The sequence below is a fragment of the Syngnathus leptorhynchus genome, chromosome 9 (genome assembly GCF_054491065.1).
Source record: "Syngnathus leptorhynchus isolate UIUO chromosome 9, UIUO_Slep, whole genome shotgun sequence".
NCBI lineage: Eukaryota > Metazoa > Chordata > Actinopteri > Syngnathiformes > Syngnathidae > Syngnathus > Syngnathus leptorhynchus.
The window spans coordinates 4112868-4133012 of record NC_141203.1 but is presented as its reverse complement, the minus strand read 5'-3'; the positions used below and the strand labels follow the sequence as shown (position 1 = coordinate 4133012).

Here is a 20145-nt window from a genome sequence, read left to right as displayed (position 1 = left end):
GCCACTCTAATCTTATCAGAGGTTTACACTGTTAGCTTTAGGTGTTTATTTTCTGTCCCATCCTCAACGTGTCTCGATGTAATTCCCATTGTGGCGTCGTGCCACCTCGCCTTCGAGGCCCTCGAGGCTAAAGTTGCTCGGTTCACAGTCCCGTCTTTGCTCTTAATCAGAGATTACAATTCGAAACATCTGAATCATACTTATGCAGGAATCTGCCCGTAGTCTTCAGGCCTACAAGAACAAAAGCACGCGTGATGGATCCCTCTGCTAGAATCGGAGTCCTGGAACAGTCACACTAGCAAACGTGACTGATCATATTATGGCACTCGATGATACTTCTGAGTCTTTGGAAGGATTTCTGATCAAAAAAAGAAAGGGGAAAAAACATTTTTGTTGACTGCAGAGAAGTCTGGGTAAGTTGTCTTAAGTGACAGGAATAATCAAGGCCTCTATTTATTGGATGCATGGGAAGTAAATAAAGAGGTGCCACAGATCAGGGATGTAGTATCGTGAATACTATCGGTGTTGGTCTGTGGAGAACAACAGTGAATGAGTACTGCAACTTGCACAGTAATGGTGGCCTCATCCATCTAAGTAGACTTCATCCCCTGGACCCAGCTGCTGACCAGTAATACCATGGCTCTATTGACTCCTCCCCCCCCATTATGATCATCACCAGGTTGTTCCATTCAATTTCTATAGTCCTCATCTTCATTAAAGTCGCAGGTGCTGCCTGGAGTCAATCCCAGCTGACTGGGCAAAAGTCAGCGTACACTAGTCACAGAATCCAAAGACAACATACAAACTGCACAGGTTGGATCAGCCGAGAGTCAAACACTATCACAACCGCAACTGTTTTGCAGATTTGTGAAATTTTTGATCAACACAGTTATTCCTGACTGGCAGTCACTATCCCTGTGCTGTGTCAGTGGGAAGTGACCTCACACTACGGCTGTTTTAACACAGTCACTTGAAAAGAAAATGGTTCAACCCTAGTAGTAGACTAGTATGCCAGTGATTTATGGAGTATTTTAAGAAGCAGTCCTCTGCTGAGAAGAACCTTCCCTTCATGGAGATTTTTTTGTAGCCTTAAACTTGTTGCCCTGTTTTCTCTGTCCACGTTTCACCCAGCAGCACTAAGCACCTTCTCCTTTCCCCCGGTCGCTCCAGTAACTCCGCTAAAAGGCTTAGATTAAAGAGGATTAGCGCGTTCAAAGATCTTCTCTACCGAAGCCATCTGCCCAGGAAACGCCTTGTGAACACCATGCCACCCTGTCACCGTTATCTTTGCAGGAAAACAGCAAGTTGTCGCTTGCTTCAAGTGTTGTGACCTTTTTCTGCACTGGGAGACTTCTAAACTATGCCAACTTGTAGGACATCATCACAAAACCCAAAGGGAAGTGCTGCTTTGAGGATCTAAAGAAGGATTTAAAATGTCCATTATGCAGAGATGTCTTTTATTTAGTTTAGTGCTCATGTTTTTGGACCTGAGGGCAGGTACGTATGATGACTTGATTGTCGGATTTCCTTTAAAAGTCAAGCCTGAGATATTCATTGTATCTCCAATAGTCACCACTCTGGAAGGATCCTCCATGGGTCCACTTGAGGTGGCACTTGGCGACAAAGCAGCGTCCTTCCAGCGTGTCGTTCGTGTATCCGACATTGTCGTATCCCGAGGAAGTCGTGTGGCTCTGTCCAGACGCAAACGCAACATCCTTTTTCCGAGCGGAGTCAAGCTGTGCGCCCAGGAGAGCGCCAAGCAGGTTGTTGCGAACCACCTCAGTTTCTTCAATCTCAGAGGTAAGCACATCATTTCTTCTCGACCTTCAAGACCTTTGCTATTTTGAATGTATTTCTTCCCCCAAAACAAGGAAACAACAAAAACTTGCCTGTTGCTTTAATATGCTTGAAGATTATAAAATGAAATTCTTCTGGGTTTTGCAGAAAATTTTTGCAAGATTTGCAGAAGTTTTGTGTGATTGATTGATTGATTGATTGATTGATTGAACTTTATTTAAACCACAGCGGGAAAATTTTCTTATCACAGCAGCGTACAAGAATACAAGAAACAAGTGCCAAATGTAAAAATGGACAAATAACAGACAAACAAAGACAAAGACAAGTGCCACTAGTAGCGGTAGAGACGAAACGGAAGAAAACCAACACATGATCAGGTGCTGCATGTGTTGTAGAGTCTGAGAGCAGTGCGGATCATGTGTTGATAAGCAGTATGCTAATTTGAACTGAATTCTCAACTTGATGGGTCAAATTTCAAATACTAGTAGTCTCAGATATGATCTTACAGTTTCCACTCTTGCATGCATACAATGCCCCCCTTTATGATTCCATTATTGGATTCAGAGTCTAAGGTGGCGGAAACAGAAGCGTGACTTTCCAGGAGCTTCGACTGTACAGTATGCTCTACTTGTCCACTTTCCTGAATTGACTTGGAGGTTCTTGTGTTCTCTATGTGTCTCTAGTATGCCAGGAGATTGTGTGGGAGGCTTTCAAAATCTTTTGGGAACGCCTCCCCGAGCAAGAGGAGTACCAGAGCTGGATGAACCAATGTCAGGAAGGGGTAGTGACGGCGCGAGATATTGGTACCTACTTCAGCCAATCGGAGGAGCATCAGGGGGTAGTCAAAAAGGTATGTGGACAAGCCGATGTTAACATAACACGATCATGGGAACGTACCAAAACAAAGAGTTAAGGAAAGAACTAACCAAGAATAAACTAATCAACGAAAGCAGACCAAATGTACAAGGAGGAAATTGTAAAAAATGCTGACAATTGCTTCAACATTAATGACGACCCAATGGCTCGTGACCACCACCTGACCATGTCGAGCTACCTGAAGTTTACTAATGGTGGCCCTCCTGGGTCACCATTAAGAAAACAAGTTCAACTAACTTCCTGGACCCCCATTTGTGATGTCATCGCTAGTAGATTGATCCACGTAGTCTGCTGAAGTGCGCAGAAGCTAGTGTGGGCAAAACATTCAAATTCGCCGTACGTCTCCTTGGAGGTCCCCTTGACCTCTGTCAATTCTTTCGGTGCCTCAGGTTGACACAGGTGCAACAATAACATACTAAGCTGGAAGCTAATATCCGTGCTAACCTTTCCTTCTTCTTCTCACACATGCAGAAAATGTCCCTGCCTGGCTTGAAAAGGTAAGTCCTCTCAATCATTTGTCAGCATCAAAACAATATACTTGAACAATTGACTTTATTTTTTGATTTATTTTTGCCTCCCTTTTGTAGTGAACCCACTAAGTCTGGACACCAGACATGCGGGTAAGGTCACATGACTTACCATTATTACTGTAGTTGTTTAAATTGTGGCTGTCATGCTTCATTCATCTATCCATCCATTTTCTGTACCGCTTTGTCCCCATGGGGGTCGCGGGCGTGCTGGAGCCTATCCCAGCCGTCATTGGGGGACACCCTGAACTGGTTATAATATTTTTTGAAATATGAATTAACCTAAAAATGATGTACTAGTGAAAATGTTAACGCCATGTCGCTTAAGTTTATTTCCATCCATCCATCCATCCATCCATCCATCCATCCATCCATCCATCCATCCATCCATCCATCCATCCATCCATCCATCCATCCATCCATCCATCCATCCATCCATCCATCCATCCATCCATCCATCCATCCATCCATCCATCCATCCATCCATCCAGTCACTTCACTTTAGCTTACTTGGGGAATTCAAAAACAGTAGATGCTTTTACACAGTTGAGCCCTTACAATTGGACAAAGATGTAGTTGAAACCACTTTCGAAAAGAGTAGCACTCCACACAAAAACTTTAACTTTCGTGGCGGCTGTGGCTCAGCCAGTAGAGAGGGTCGTCTAACAACCAGAGGGTTGGGGCTTCGATCCCAGCTCTGTCACAGTCACATGTTGTTGTGTCCATGGGCAAGATAGTTCACACACCTTGCCTCCAGGTTACCATTGTAAATGAGAAAATGTTCTCAATTGGCCTACCTGGTAGAAAACAAAACTTAAGCCAAGGTTCATGCTTGAATGTCCCTTTCTTCATCAAAAATGTTCCTTTTTTCCTTCATCTATTTCTTTAGCACACCGGCTCCTGATGTGACATTCACCACCAAGGCTCCTGCCAAAGAAGGTGAGCATCAACCAGGAAAGATACATACTATATTGTTATGAAATGAATTACCATATTAATGATTCATTATTAATATTATATCTTAATTCAGAAGACTTAGGGGTGACAGAAAACATGGAGGAAGCAGCAGCTGCCAATGTGCCAGAAATTGAGGTGAGTCTATGTGCTAAACGTTAATATTGATATTTGACTTTATTTCATAGGTGTTTGACACTGGTAGCATAGTAGCGTGTAGGTTCGATACCTAGTCAGTGCAACCTTTCCCAGCCACTGTGTCTCTGCTCAGATATAAATGGGTGGGTTGCATCAGGAAGGGCATTTGGCATTGCTAGACTAAACAAAATCGGCGTTTCACAGCTGGACAATGACATTCCCGTGGAGCCAGTACCTGCGGCCGTGTTGGAGCAGGTGGTGGAGCTGAGCATCCTTCTCACAGGAGTCATGTACAACGATGACTTGGGCGACCAGAACTCGCTACACTATCAGACCCTCAGCAGACAGCTTGCTCAGAAGGTCTAACACACACACACACACACACACACACACACACACACACACACACACACTCGCACACACACGCGGACTATACAGGATATATTAGAGGTGTCAAAATTAATCGATTAATCGAGACTAAATGATCAAATTAATCGCCTTGTATTTTAACAATCACTTTATCGTTGAGACATTTATTAACTTAAGATTGTCCAAATCTTGTCATTCCTGCCTCTCCAAAGTAATGATTCTCTGATTTCTCTAGTCTTTCATAAAAACAGACTGGTTTATCTTTTGTGTTTAATCAAAATAAGACATTTGTAAACATCTGCTTTTACTTTGAATAACAATGACATCAATCATTCTGTGATATTGCTTAACTGTTGTTTAGTTTTTCATTGCTCACTAAATAATATCACAAACAAAAATAATTGCATAACGAACAATAATTAGTCACTTTAACACAAGTAAATTATTATTCAATCAATCGATTTGATTGATTATTCAACTAAATAATTGATGATAAAAATATTTGATAGTGACAGTGTGTGAGTGGCCAACTGTTTCTTTTTTTCTTTATAATAGTCTGGTCCAAGGTTGGGTCCGAAGCATCTAAGGCTCTGGGATGCGTGAAGCCACACAAAGATGGATAAATTGATTTGAAACAGCACACACATTGATGCAGTTAACACATGCACACATGCACACTCGCGCACACAAACAAACACTTCTCTTGTTGCACAATTGTGAAAGCACAGTTGTTTTGCAAAGGAAATTTTATTATTTTTTGTTCATTGTTGACTTCATAAATGTTGCTGACTATCTATAAAAAAAAAAGAAACCCAGAAAACTGCCTTTTCCCAAATTCTTTTGGATGGATATCGCCCAGCTGTATTGCAAACAATTAAATGCCCCTGTATTAGTGGCAGAAGGTACGACAGACTAAATCAGCTTTGAGTTCAATTTAACAAGCCCAGATTTAATACTAAGTAAAATAAATAGTAAATAAAAGTAAAAATGTGCGGGGTAAGTTGAGATGAACTCATTATTTCAGTATTATTACTTTTTGTGATTTTCTTTTCAGCTCAATAATAATTTGGAAACCACAGTGTAATGTATGTAAATAATACAAACTAATATCAGTGTAGTTTTGCCCCATTAAAATTTTGCAAAACAATAAACTAAAAAAAATCATGTATTACTAGATTTATAATCACAATATACCAGTTTAATTCATATGTACAATTAATTACACAGCATTTGTTTGAAAAAACATATATCAAATGATGATGACCATATATGTATGTTCATAATGTCGAATATTAATATTTATGCACAATCATTTCAATTTTTTTGGCCTTATGCAGTAGTCTACCAAATGAAGTGTCCACTATAGTAATAAAATGTGTTTGTGCAGATTGAGGACGCTCTGTCGGGACTTCCTGGTTACAAGAGTGTGTCTGTATTGGACTTCAGGTGAATTGTCTCTCACGTGGCTTCATCCCACCTCATCTCATTTGCGTCTGCTCCACTTTATGTTTGCTAACATACACACTGTACATAAGTGACATTCCTTTTAAAAGGGCTTTTTCCTTGTTTTCATGAAGGCCTCACAAGGATTTGCAAGGGTGAGTTACTCTGCTTTTCACCTTGAACTGCCCTCCAAAAAACACACAGCTCCTTAAGCCTGTAGATCCTCAAAAGTGTGTACGCATGTGTGTGTGTGTGTGTGTGTGTGTGTCAGTGTGTGTATAGCTGGGAGAGTGTAGTGTAGTGCACGTGTTTCCTGCGTCTCGTTCACTGCTTGTGCTAATGCTCTTAGTGAGGGTGCTGTCACCTGTTAAGGTGGATCAGCAGGGAGGCTCGAGGGGACGTTGAGAACGATTATTATAGGTTTAGCACCTGAAGATGATGATGCTCAGATTTTGCAGCGGTGATGTCACCAAGATCATGTGACTTTTAGAGAGGCAAAAACAATAAATGAGTGTCTCAGATGAGTGCAAAGTAGGTCAAGTGGACAACTCCCAGTAGTCATCCAAGGCTGATAGATGACTTTTTCCTTTCCAAAGCCTCTTTGGACGTGTCCTGCGCCATTAGCTCAATATTGATCGTTGTGCTGACTTGGCCTACAGCGCCTCCCTGGCGGGAGTCAATTGGCCGAGTCATTCGTCACGGCTGAGCGATGAACAACTCTTTTAACAGCCTTTGGCGTGTTCAGTCACATGATGAGACACCTCTCTGCCGTACATTATTTGTTTCAGCAAAAATCAAATTGATTTTTCAGCATATTTCTGGGACAGATGGTGTGCCGCCTTCCGCCAGGCGAGTGGCATGTGTGTTTTTGTGGTATTTTGAAGAGGCTGTGTGGCGTAAAGTGTTTGAGAATAGCTGTTTTTATTTTGGGAATGGGGATGCGCCAACTATATTTGAATCTTGATGGTGGGGCATGGATGGGAGACTTATGGAATGGTCACCTGGGGCCCCAACTCTGGAGTCAGGCCTGGAGGTGGGGCTCGATGGCAACCCCTTATGATAAGGAAAAATAAATGAAATGTGGGTTGTTTTTACACTATTTTATTCATGTTTTTCATTACCTATAACCTAGTGAGTCATCTGTGAAATTCTCCTCAGAAGAAAAGAACTGTGTTTCTTATTGACCCAGGCTGGACGGCATCGTGGTGGACTACGCCGTCACCCTGGTGGTGGACGACGCGGGCATCAGCAACAATCAACTGGACTACCTTACCTTGCAGTCCAACCAGGTGGAGAACTCGTACCGCGAGGTCAAGGAGCACCCAACGCTGGTCTACGCCATCAGCGAGCTCAAGACCTTTGTGACCGAGGACCTCCTGAAGGGCGCTCTAGAGAGCGGTGAGGGGCGCCTGCACTATAACAGCACAGGCAGCTACAGTATTTGAGAAGGCGCTCGCGCTGCCGTCCAACGCAAACTTTTGCGTGTCACCCGAGACACTCGGCAGACGGTGCAGCGACATGACGACATGATGCTTTTGCCACTTGAGAAAACATTCTGAAGCCTTCATCTGTTTCTTATTTGTCTGCTCTCATTGTCAGAGAGGACAGAAGCCCCAAAAAAAAAAAAGAAAAGAAAAGTGGGCCATATTTAATGAACAAATAACAGTGGCAAATTTTTGGGATAGCATATGCCGACTGCGCCGCGGTTTGGGTCCTTGTCACCAACTGCACCGCAAATCCAGGAGGACAAGAAATGGGAGACGCTGGGGATTTTTATTCAGTTCACTCCAGACCTTTGTGTCAGCCTTGAGAAGATGTAGAGAGGCCGCACACATCGACTTACTAAGAAGGTTATAGTCTTCGCTGCAGCACCTGAAATTTAACGGACGATTAATTTGTGATTTATTAGCGATCAATCACAGTTATAGTCGGCTGCTTTCTAAAATTCAGCAGGTATAAACTCCATCTTTTACTGGACTCGTGTGCACCATCCCAGTCAAAATTTCCCTGATTGATGACTAATTTCTGATGCATTAAGGTATCAGTAGCTTTTTTATGGGTGAAAAGTGTTGATGCATAGAAGCTGATGTTCTTTTTAGATATTCACGTGTTTCGTCAGTTAGGTAAACACTGACAGGGTGAAACATGTTGCCTGACTTCGGAAGTCATTCAAGTGTCATCTTGTACTCATAATGATGTCTCTCTTGCTTCCATAGTGCCCGATACCATCCACACCACAAGAGAAACCTCGGTGAGTGGCCGCAAGCACACACGCGTCAATCCGTTTATTTCCCATTATGCTTATTCTGTTCGGGGTCGAGGGTGTGTCACGTAATTCAGGTGTTAGCCGTCAGAAAATGCTACAAAGTGAAATGTGCCAAGTAATGGTGCTATTAGGAAGATGAAGAAAGGCAAACAGTTTACCTGCTGGGCACAACAGGGATCATGATGGGAGAGCCAGCCCTAACCCAGTCTTCCCATTTAACGGCACAACACAAATACAACTGTGTGTGTGTGTGTGTGTGTGTGTGCGTGTGTGTGTGTGTGTGTGTGTGTGTGTGTGTGTGTGTGTGTGTGTGTGTGTGACTTTTGTTTCAAAGGTCCCATGCCATCAAATTTCTTTCTCACTCTTAAAAGGTTAAAGGTTAAAATGATTCTGTGACCACCTTAAGTAATTTTAAATGCACAGGCCTCCAAATGCCTGATTTAAAGCAAGAATTAATTGCGTGGTCATGAAACAATTACTACTAAATTAAAAAAATACATGTGAATAGAAAAAAATGCTCTACATGTGTATTGTGAATCCAGCCGAACACCGTGAGCATGTGTGACATGAACCTGTAGTTAATGTCACACATGCGCTCGGGCCGTAGCTTCGGCCATATCACCAGCTCACCAGGTAACAGGGATGAGCGCACTAAGGTGAGGGATGAATCGGATTACTTTGTTTATTGTTGTAATAATCTGCTGCTATTCTCGGGTCAAGTGATACCATCTAACGTCTGACTTCACTTATGCGGTGGAGCCTTTCAGGGCTGCTCTAAATAACGTCTGGTGGTTGACTTCATTTAAACCCATAATTCCATGAAGTGAAAAAAAATGTTGAGATGTAAATAAAAGCTGAAAGCAAATCCTTGATTCGGATGATTGCAGTGCTTTTTCAGACATTCTTTGGAAAATATCATTTTATTACAATATTGATGACGGGATCGTGTTCCATAAACTTTGGCCTGGGCACAAAAACAGATTAACTTGGTGGGACGCTAAAAGGACCCGTGATGGAAACACAGATGCACTACAAACGAATTATTGTCAACAAAAAACTGACATGCAACATAGGAAGGGGCATCCATAACGGGCCTAACGGCAAAGATTGTAAAGTGAAGGTTCCCAGGGGCCCCAAGGCTACAGTCTGCCCCCCAACCACCCCGTCAAAAACTGCCCCGAACCCTGGACTAATCTAAAGTTTGAAAGAAAACTAAAATTCTCAAAGCCTTGGGGTATGCATAACTCCCCCAACCCGCACACTTTGCCTCACAAAAATACAACTTATTATTCTTAAAAATGTTTTCATTCCATCTGGCTAAAAAACGTTTTTCAGAAGAGTACATCTCTGTCCCAGAAGTACTTTTTTTTTTTCTTGGAGAAATACAACCCCTTTTTCTTTGGTATGGCCCACCATCATTAATTTGAATTTATAGCAAAAGCAGAGCTTCTCCAAAATATTTGACTCTCGTGTGTGATGCCAGAATTGTGTCAGCATTAACTTTTGCTTTATACAACCAATTAAAACATCGTGCACATATTACGAGCATATGAATATGTTTGCATATAAATTATTAGAATGGAAGCCACAGTGGTGAATTCCAGTTAAGTCTTTAGCAAACATGCTGAACCCATTTTGTCATGACACGTTGTGTTAAGACACTGGGTTGGATTACGCAAGCACACACATACACCCAGCAACTTGCATGCTACAATAATTGCTTTTAATTGGACTTATCTTTGGAATTTCCAGGAGTTTCCTGAAAACTGTACACTGACGCATGTATGGGGCTTGTTGATGCAAAACAGATGTCACGTGGCTACTGCATCCTTGAACAGATGTTGATTTTAAACAACATCATGTTTGTGATACAGAATGAAGCAACCAATGTTCTCATCATGGATGACGTCAAGAGAGACCAATTTCTGACTGAAAGCGCAGAAGGAGACACGGTGGAGACATCTGAAAGCGACATTGTTGTCCTAGAGGAGAGCTCTGAGATATCACCACCCGTTGTGGTTACGACTGCTTCCTCTGAGACTGGCAGTGAGTCTTTATTGTCAAACCACATTCTCGCAATGTGAAAATCATGTTTTGAAAATTTCCTGTGAACTAATTTGGGCACAGTTAGCGTGCAAAATTTTCCAAGTCCATACGACAGTACATGGATGAGCTAAACCGAGCATATTCACTTTTGAATCTTACAGTACCATTGTGGAACTCCCAACAACCCTTACTCAGCCAAGTTCTTCAGTCAGCACGACTTGTCCACATTCCATATTGTACCATGCTGCAGAGAGATTGAAAAAAAAAAATAATGGAATATATTACAAGCTTGAAAAAAACAAGTTAAAAAAATCTTTAGGGAGTTTCTTCAGAAAGTGATAAAAGCCAAATAATGAGACACACGAGAAAGCCTACAAGTTCAAAGGAAAACAAAGCAACACTTAGACAATATCAACCATCCTTAAAAACGAGTTGGTTGCTACGGGTAATTGTCATACACCAAGCCCACTCTGCATAAGAGGTTTTCACATGAGGAAATGAAGCCTTCAAGACAACAATAACACAATGAATCCTTTGATGCTTACATTGTAGCGAGTCAAATTATAGAGTAGATTGGATATACTTTAATAACATACCTCTCCCATGACACCAAGATGGGACCAGCATGTTTGTATTTATTTATTTGCTGATCTGTCTAAATCAAAGCAGGCAATTAATCTTGCAAAGTGACCACGTGTGACAGTGGAACGCTTGTTGTGGGCCAAGCAAACACACTAACCTCAATTTATCTATATTATTTTTAATGTTTTTGGGAAAAAAAGCACATCTTGTTTCAATAAATTGCTATGTGTTGTAGATATATGTATTGTTCGAATTAGCATTAACATTAATTTTGTGCACTAACCTCCAACTCATTTTAGCCGACCCTCGTCAGGGCTTCCAAATAAACAGACAAGTGGCAAGTGTAATATTATTGACAATGATGTATAATGATAATCCTTGGAGATAAGAATGTTGCCAACGTCGGGACCACTGTTGTCATTTTGGTTTCTTTTTTCAAAAAACATAGCGTAAACGTCACAAGGTTGGCAACACTGCGGACACAAGTTGTAGCTCTTGCTTGCTGCCTAGCTAGCATTAGTGTCCACCTCTGTGCACACAAGATAAAAGCCCAACTTAAAAAACAAGTCACTGCTTAGTTTACATTTTACTTGGACTTTATAATCATTGTGAGGCCCGACTCAAAGACTATGGGCTGACCATATGTGGTCGCACAAAGTTTCACTGAATGTATTTGTTTCAGGCATCAGGGAAGAAGAACTGCTTCTGGAGAACACCGTGCAGACCACTGCTGCAGATAATCCCGCAGACAAAGACCAGGAGGGGCCGCCCCCCTCCGAGGATCAAGATAGTGTCACGTTGCCTGAACCACCAGTGGTGGTGGAGGCCTCAGGCACAGGTGACCTGGACAACCTCCTGGGGCCAGATGCAACTGTAGCGACGGAAGACATTGAAGACATGGTTGTTCTGGATGAGAAGCATCTGGACAATGGTGTTGACACAGAAGACCTTCTTGTGACTGAAACAGCAGAAGACAACTTTGTTCCCGATGTCGTGAGTGAGGAACTTGAGGAAGTAGATTATAAACATCCTGAGGGACCTTTAGTTGAAGAAGCTGGCATCGATGAAGCAATGGAGAGTGGAGGGCAAACTCCTGAGGAAGCACCAGCTTCACCTCCGGTATCCCTTGAGGAACCACTAGAAGCTTCTGAGATCGCCAGTGACGATATCGCAGAAGACGACATCTTGTTGGTCAACAGGAATGCACCTGAATCATCTTTGAGCCCCTCCCAACCGACTCCAATGTCCCCCGAGGACGAGATACCTTTCATGAGTGGAGCTGATGTCAACACAGCTGTCGAGGGTCAAGATGACATCGTCATGCCTTCAGCCGTGGAGGTAAGCTTGAATGTGGTGCTGGAGGTAAGAAGGTTAACACTGGTTGACAACCGATTTGATTGACTGACAAGACACTACCATTGTTCCTTAGATCCAGAACAGTGCTGACAATGATTCTCCAATCGAAGACCTCACTTATGACATTCTCAATTATGGCTCAATCAATCAGACAGAAGAAGGGAGCACGGAATTCCCCTTCAGCATATCACAGGGCACCGATCCAGCCAGCATCGCCATGCCGGCCAATCCTGGTCGAGCGCTCATGGTGTTCTTCAGCCTGAGGGTGACCAACATGATTTTCTCTGAGGATCTCTTCAACAAGAGTTCCCCAGAGTACAAAGCATTGGAGCAGCGGTTCCTAGAGCTGGTACATAAAAAAAAAAAAACCCTCATTTGCGGTATTCTGTTTTCACTAACAAGTGTTCATTTTTGTCCTGCAGCTTGTGCCCTACCTCCAGTCCAACCTGAGTAACTTTGAGAACTTGGAGATCCTAAACTTCCGCAATGGAAGCATTGTGGTCAACAGCCGGATGAAATTTGGCAAGCCCGTGGCTCAGGGCGTCACCACTACCGTCTATCTAATCCTGGAGGACTTCTGCAACACAGCCTACCAGACTATGAACCTGGCCATCGATAAGTACTCCCTGGACGTTGAATCAGGTTAGTGCTTTACTGCGGGATTACTAGATTGTCATCTATCTGAGAAAGCGTGTAAGATTTAAAGTGTAATGGCTGGTTGGTATAATATCACATTTTGTCAGTGACAATGTAGAAATATTAACTATGGGTATTTCCTCAGTGGAGAGAGGGTTTCTGAGTGAGGTCCGAATGAGTGAGGTAGGTGTTTTGTTGTGGTAGTAATAAACTACGGTGTGGCCATCCTCCATGGGGAGCGCAGGATTGAAACTAATAGCGCTTATACTAGTATAACAATTATGTGAATTATTAACATCCATTCATTTTTTATACCGCTGAGTGTCATTTTGCTCCCATGTAAGCTGGAACCCCATCTGGAATTCCATCTGAATTAGCATACACCTGCTATATTTGCCAGCCTGTCACTAAGTTACTGACCAAACAAATATTCTCATTCCCATTCACACCGAAGGACAGTTTTAGAGGAATCGATGAATGAACATACATGTTTTTGGAATGTGGGAGAAAGTAGGTGCAAATTCCACACGGTAAGGCTGGATCCTGGGTTCAAACCTTGAAACAAACCTCTATAATACAGATGTGCTAACCACAAATCCACCATACCGCCAACCTCACTTAAAAAAATTGGCAAAGGCTGCAGCAGTGACATCAAACATGACATCAACCAGAGTGGGTTGAGTAGCTCACCACTGGACATCAAAGGCCACCGTCACACCCATGAAGTCACCATGTCTTTACGTAATATGAGACCATGAGTCCATTTCTATGATCCGATTCCTGAAAATGGTGAATCATGTTTTGTTTGCTATGCGGACTGTCAAAGTCTTTCTAAATCACATGCTTTGCAGACTGCTGAGGTCACAAAAAAAATGACTAAGATGTATTTTTGCTGGTCATGGGTTCTTCCCCTGTTGCAATAAGGTTTGAACACATGTTGGCTTTCTTTTACAGCTTCCTTGCTGATAGAATCAACATGGCTAGTCTGCTTATTATTTCAACAGAAAACCATCTTGTTCTTGCAGGAACAAAGGACAACTGTTAAAAATCATCTTTATCATTTTGTTGCAATGCAATTTGTCAACTGAGCATCAGCAAGTGTTTTCATATTATTTCCACTGCTCTATGCCAAGGACTACGCATAATAGGGACTGTACAGGTCAAATATTTTGGGAGCTTTTACAATTCAAAGGTAGAATTAGGTCCACCATAGCAAACTGAACCAAATTGCGACCAGTTCACCAACATGAGTGGCAAAAGGTCACGTCTTCTCATTTATGTGCTGAGACCACATGTGTACAAAATGTGTTTTTGATCCACTTTGACACGTACTGCACAATAACATTCCTGCGGTCGTGCGACTTGCAGGCGACCAGGCTGACCCGTGCAAGTTCCAGGCATGTAACGAGTACGCCAAGTGCAAGGTGAACAAGTGGTCGGGCGAGGCCGAGTGCGTGTGCAACGCTGGCTACTTCAGCGTGGACGGTCTGCCTTGTCAGAGCATTTGCGAGCTACGCAGCGACTTTTGCCTCAACGATGGCAAGTGTGACATCATCCCTGGCCAGGGAGCCATCTGCAGGTGGGTGGAGATCAGGGGGAAATGATCCGTGTATGTGTGTGTGGCTCAGGCGTGCAGGCGTGCACGTTCGCAGGATTTTGAGGCTTAAATCACAGCAAGCACGTCTCGCCTTTTGCATTGACACATGGAGGAGAAAAACAGAACGGCTCCTGCTGCTATAATATCTGCTTGAGAATCCAATGTCCCTCCTTCCTTTCCAACACATACTGAGAAAGGATCAAACTTATATACAACTTAATTTATTTGAGTTCTCAGAATACTGCTACTTTTTCCATACACAATGACGACATATACAAATGTGGACCCTTCATAGAACAGATCATTCACATAAGAAAAATAAATGCCTACTTCAAATAGATGGCTTTGGAAGTATTTAAGTTCCTACATGGACATTAAAGAGTTACATATCAAAACCTGGTCTTAAAAAAAAGCAAGAAAATGAGGACAATATTACTAAAGTCAAGAAAAGTTATTTATCAATACAAGAGAATAGACTAGAACATTTTACTTGGCAATATGTCTAAAAACAAGTAAACACACAATACAAACATATCATAAACCTATAATATAATAGAAAGGCGAGTTACAATACCCTATTAAAAATGTTAAGAAATACAAAAATGTATAGATAAAGAACAAGCATATTTTGCCTTGATCTGAGATATCAAGACTTTACCTTTTACAGTGTTACCTGCTGGGCTCTAATGAAGTCTGTTGCTACCCAAAACAGCAGCACCTTTAGAGGCATGTAATCAGTCTCTGAGATGAACAACAGTGTGGGGTCGTGCCATATTAATATCTAACTTGCGCAGTATGAAAGATAATTTTATGAAATCACATACACAACGTACATGGATCTACTGCCTAATAGTGAAATGTGTGGTATCCATTTTGACTCTCTTTAATATTTGGTAAACACTGTTTGTAGGGATTATAATTACATTTTAAAGGACTGTAGTGCCTCAGGTATCTTTTTGCCCTAATTTTTTTGTTTTGTTTTGTCTGTACATGTGGTTAACCTGATAAAGGGGGCATTTTTTTGGAACATGTGGTTGTTGTGCTCATTGTGGTCCAAATAATTATGAACAGACCCGCTGGAGGGTCTAAGCCAAACAAAATTTTTTGTCTCACACCAAAATAACACATCATAAAGTACTTCATTATCTTAGGTACTGTATAGTAAACAAATGATGGTAGATCTCACTTTTTTGTTTTTTTTTAGAACCTAACATATTAAATCAGTTTTATATATTATATTATTATTATATTATATTATATTATATTATATTATATATTTTATATATTATATCAGTTTTATTCCCTACATAGTGCTGCTCCTTATCAGACAGCCCAAAACAGATGGACTCAAATGCATGACACTTGGTTCACAAAAAAGATGCTAAATACAGGGTGAGAACTCCATCATGCAAATGGAGAATACAGAAACTAGAAGCTACCCAAATACAACAGATTTGTGCATATCTATTATCAAAATTTTGTTCAAACTCCATCACTTCAGATTTTATAAAAACAAAATGAATGGACCATGCATGTCCTTCTCAGGTGTCGTGTTGGAGAAAACTGGTGGTACAGAGGAGAGCACTGTGAGGAGTACGTATCGGAGCCTCTGGTGGTTGGCATTGCGGTGGCCTCAGTGGCTGGATTCCTTTTGGTGGCTTCCGGAGTGATCTTCTTCCTCGCCAGAACTTTACGGGATCAGTATGATAAGGATGAGTCAGAGGACCCAATACGGTAAGGGAACCTTTTCACCTTTTCATTACCATTTGTGACAAACTTTCTTGTATCCATCCCATTATCCAATACCCCAATGGCCTGGAACTTAACTGTTCCAATTGTGCTTTGGGCCAAGAATTGACCACCATAAATGGTTAAGACTTTGCCAGGGCCAAAGAAGTATATCACTACAACCATACTGTAATCCAACAATCTACTATTAGTGGTTGAATGTGCTTGAGTATAAGCTTGCCTATTGTGGATATGCAATGAATGCTTAAAAAAATGAAGACTTACATTAACATAATGGGCTTCAGAGAGAATCAATCTGGTTATTTTGTTTAAGTGATCAGATTTACTGGAGATTCTCTTGGCTGAACTGGCAGCTCGCCTGCCAATTTTAGCCACAACACAATCCTTTACTTATCTCTTTATTCATCTGCCTTTTTTTGGCAACCACACAAAACAAGACACATTCTTTGTCCTCTATCTACAAGTGATGTGTGAGGTAGTGCCGCCTGCGGAGAAAAACGGTTAATCTCATCTGATTAACTGCTCCAATAGGATGTTGATTTGTATTAAGTATTAGGTGTTAAGACAATTGTCCTTGTTATAGTCTGGAGTGCGGTTTAGGCTTAGAGGAATTATTCAGCATTATTCAGGGGAATTAAAAGTACGTGTATTGCAAGTCATTCTTTTGCTTCTTTTGCTATTTTTTTCTTTTTGTAGAATGATTTTACATCTACATTTCTCAGTAGAGTAGAGTGTCCGCCCTGAGACTGGAAGGTTGTGGGTTCAAACCCTGGCCAGGTCATACCAAAGACTATAAACACGGGACCCATTGCCTCCCTGCTTGGCACTCAGCATCAAGGGTTGGAATTGGGGGGTTAGATCGCCAAATGATTCCCGAGTGCGGCACCACTGCTGCTTACTGCTCCCCTCTCCCCCAGGGGATTGATCAAAATCGCACGGGAATGGGTTAAATGCAGAGGACAAATTTCACCACACCCAGATGTGTTTGTGACGATCATTGGGACTTTAACTTTAACTAAACTTTAACTGGGGTGTTCGCATATCTTAAAAAAAAAACCAAAAATCAAATAATTTAGTCACAGGATCATATCAAGGTTTCTTGCCACTGATTCAATTGATTCCAAACCAACTGGTTGATTTAGGTCCTAACACAAGTTGATTACCGTGTTCACACCTGACCAAAAAGAACAAATGTGATAATTTGCTAGCTGGATTCGGATTTTCTGTTTTCACAAATTTTTTAAATTTTTAACCAATTGGTCCACACCAAGTTCGATTACCGTGTGCACGCCTGACCGTTGCAACTACGCTAAGACCAAAAAAGAGAAACATTCTGACCATCCTATGGCCAAAGAACTGTCTGATTTTAATCCTGATAAATTCAAGCAAGTGTATAATTACAAGTAAAATGATGATACAGTTAAGAAGGTGTACCATTACAACTGTGCTAGGAAGTATAATGTTATAAAGGAGCTGCTCCCATATAAGCCACCTAAGGAACAAGGAAATATACCAATGCAATTGAAATTGGTTGCTTATATGAAAGAAGCCCCTGCATTCTGATTCTCTGCAGACATGCAGAGAGCATTCCATCACTTGAGAGGGCGACCAAGTACAACCCCATGTACGAGAGTGAAGCCACCACCGGCTACAGCCACTACTACCGCCGCTACCCCGAAGCTCCCGTCTACAGCAGCGCCAGCGCCGAAGCTTCCACCGACTTCAGCAGCGAGGAAATCCGGCACATCTATGAGAACAGCGAACTGACCAAGGAGGTGAGTCACCGTGCAGTATCAGACCTCTGACTCCACTGTACACTTTTATCTCCATGAAATGTCATGTTCCTTTCCTACAGGAAATTCAAGACAGGATACGCATCATCGAGCTCTACGCCAAGGACCGTCAGTTTGCAGATTTCGTGCGGCAGCATCAAGCGTAAACAAACATCATATACTTTAGCATGTACTTGTTCACCCTCCAGCCCCATAAAAGCCTGGCAATGTGTTTCTATTGTTAGCCATTCTCAAGTGTGTGTTTTTCTGCAGTGTTCTGGATACCCGACGAGAAAGTTCTTCTGCACAGACATGAAACAAAAAGGTATTTCTAGTTAATGTGTCTCCCCAGAGTACTGTTCAAAATAAAAATCTGTCTTTTTACAACCCTAAATAAAAAACATGATGAAAACAGAAGATAATAGAAAATAAATCGATGGTGGTCCAATGAAAAGCTTGTATTGTCACCACATAATACCCTCTATATACTTTACGAAGTCAGAGTGTGGTGTAGACTGAAGAGGGTGTAAAGTGCCAGGTCACCAGTTGGCGGTGAGACAGTCAACTAGTGTTTTTATTGTGGTTCTTACAAGGATTTTGTACCTCTAGCGGTGCCAAGGTTAGTCGCCTTCTGGCTGCAACAAAGACAATTAATGCGCCTTGGACCCTCTACAAAAGTATTAATTGCATCCCCCAGGCAGATTACATTTTCGTAAATACAACTAGATTTGACCTTCCCCAAGGCCAAAAGATAAAGAAACTAATTCTGTTCAACTCATTTGATTTAAAAAATGTTTATATTTTTTTGGGAGATACTCTTCTTCCCCAGTACATTGTGTGCTTTTGAAAATGAGGGTCAACTGTCACACAGAAACTGCACCATTTGGCCTCACTACAAACAGACTAATAAAAATTACTATAATAGCTGCTGTTCGTTGCAGAATGAGTCAATTATAAAGAAAGCCCTTCTTCAAATAGACACATTGCTAAAAATGGGAAATAATTATTTTTGCTCCAGTAAATGGCAATATGCAACTTATTTGTCAAACCAAGCAACAAATCGACCGACCATCAAGCAACCAAATCAAGTCAAGATAACGGTACTAATTTGACCAGTTTTTTTGCTTTTCACAGAATAACATCTCTGTATTCCGAAGACCTGTTCTAAGCATTCAAATACGGTCTGTCACCCAGGACACCTTCACCTCTTTCCATGTCTGCAATCGTCACTTCATAAGACGTGGGAAGCAGTTGCAGACTGTCCTTTCTTCCTCTTCCTTCCTCGGTGCCTTCTGCTGGAAATGTCCCTCCATGGAAAATGTGCTTAATCTTGAAATGTTGTTAAATGGATGAAACTGAAGAACTTCAAACAATGCTCATGTACACACAGTAACATAGTGCAAGTCATTTTCTTCTTTTGTGCGTTTGGGACGCTCAAATTGAGCTGAGAGATGCTGAGTTAGTTGAGATTTAGTGGATGGTGCTATGCTCGTTGATGTTTTGTTGATGTTTTAAATGTAGTCTACCATCTAGCATCAAAGTGACACGTTGCGATAAACTCTTGTCTAATGGAGTAGTTTGCGTCAAGGTGGCCAAATATTATCTCTCGTGGAAGGGTTTTGCCGACGTTTCAAGGCCCCATCGAACCAGATGCCCAGACATGTTTGGAGGCGGCGAGGCAGACGGTGAATGTTTTAGCAGCGGCATCCAGAAATAAGTGAAAACACATTTTGCCGGGGGGGGGAATGTTTAGAACAAATGGTAGGCTTTTGTATGTCACTGCTAAAGAATGGGGAAAAGGGACAAAACACTTGAAGGTTAGCAGCAATTCCTTTTTAATGCGACTACCAGTTTGGCCCTGTCATTGTGTTTTCTTTGGTTTTTCTCTCACATTCCACCCTTGGATGCGTTACACTCCATCAGTGTTCTCCTGCTGAGCAGTAAATCGTAGCTGTCCCACTTCATTACGATGTTTAGCTTGCTTTAGAAAACTACACGCACACACGCACGCACGCACACACGCACGCACACACACAC

At 41.9% G+C, this 20145-nt stretch overlaps 1 protein-coding gene across 1 annotated transcript; it reads left to right on the top strand.

Annotated features, from left to right (window-relative positions):
• The first annotated feature begins 1409 nt into the window (after positions 1-1409).
• Positions 1410-19381, top strand: impg2a (interphotoreceptor matrix proteoglycan 2a). Its single transcript, XM_085920857.1, has 22 exons — positions 1410-1497; positions 1570-1800; positions 2481-2647; positions 3145-3170; positions 3261-3293; positions 4090-4139; positions 4231-4292; positions 4497-4652; positions 6049-6107; positions 6239-6259; positions 7294-7502; positions 8321-8355; positions 10245-10416; positions 11681-12336; positions 12428-12703; positions 12777-12996; positions 14359-14569; positions 16133-16321; positions 17910-18111; positions 18192-18271; positions 18382-18433; positions 19243-19381. The coding sequence occupies exons 1-21, from the start codon at positions 1434-1436 to the stop codon at positions 18422-18424; spliced, it is 3162 nt and encodes a 1053-aa protein (XP_085776983.1). The 5' UTR covers positions 1410-1433; the 3' UTR covers positions 18425-18433; positions 19243-19381.
• Positions 19382-20145: the final 764 nt, after the last annotated feature.

Bases quoted from the DNA above. Each gene is read 5' to 3' on its own strand.
- impg2a (XM_085920857.1), top strand. From the start codon at position 1,434: ATGTCCATTATGCAGAGATGTCTTTTATTTAGTTTAGTGCTCATGTTT. The intron at 3,294-4,089 runs GTAAGGTCACAT...CTATTTCTTTAG, and splicing joins TCTGGACACCAGACATGCGG to CACACCGGCTCCTGATGTGA. The intron at 18,272-18,381 runs GTAAACAAACAT...GTTTTTCTGCAG, and splicing joins TTCGTGCGGCAGCATCAAGC to TGTTCTGGATACCCGACGAG.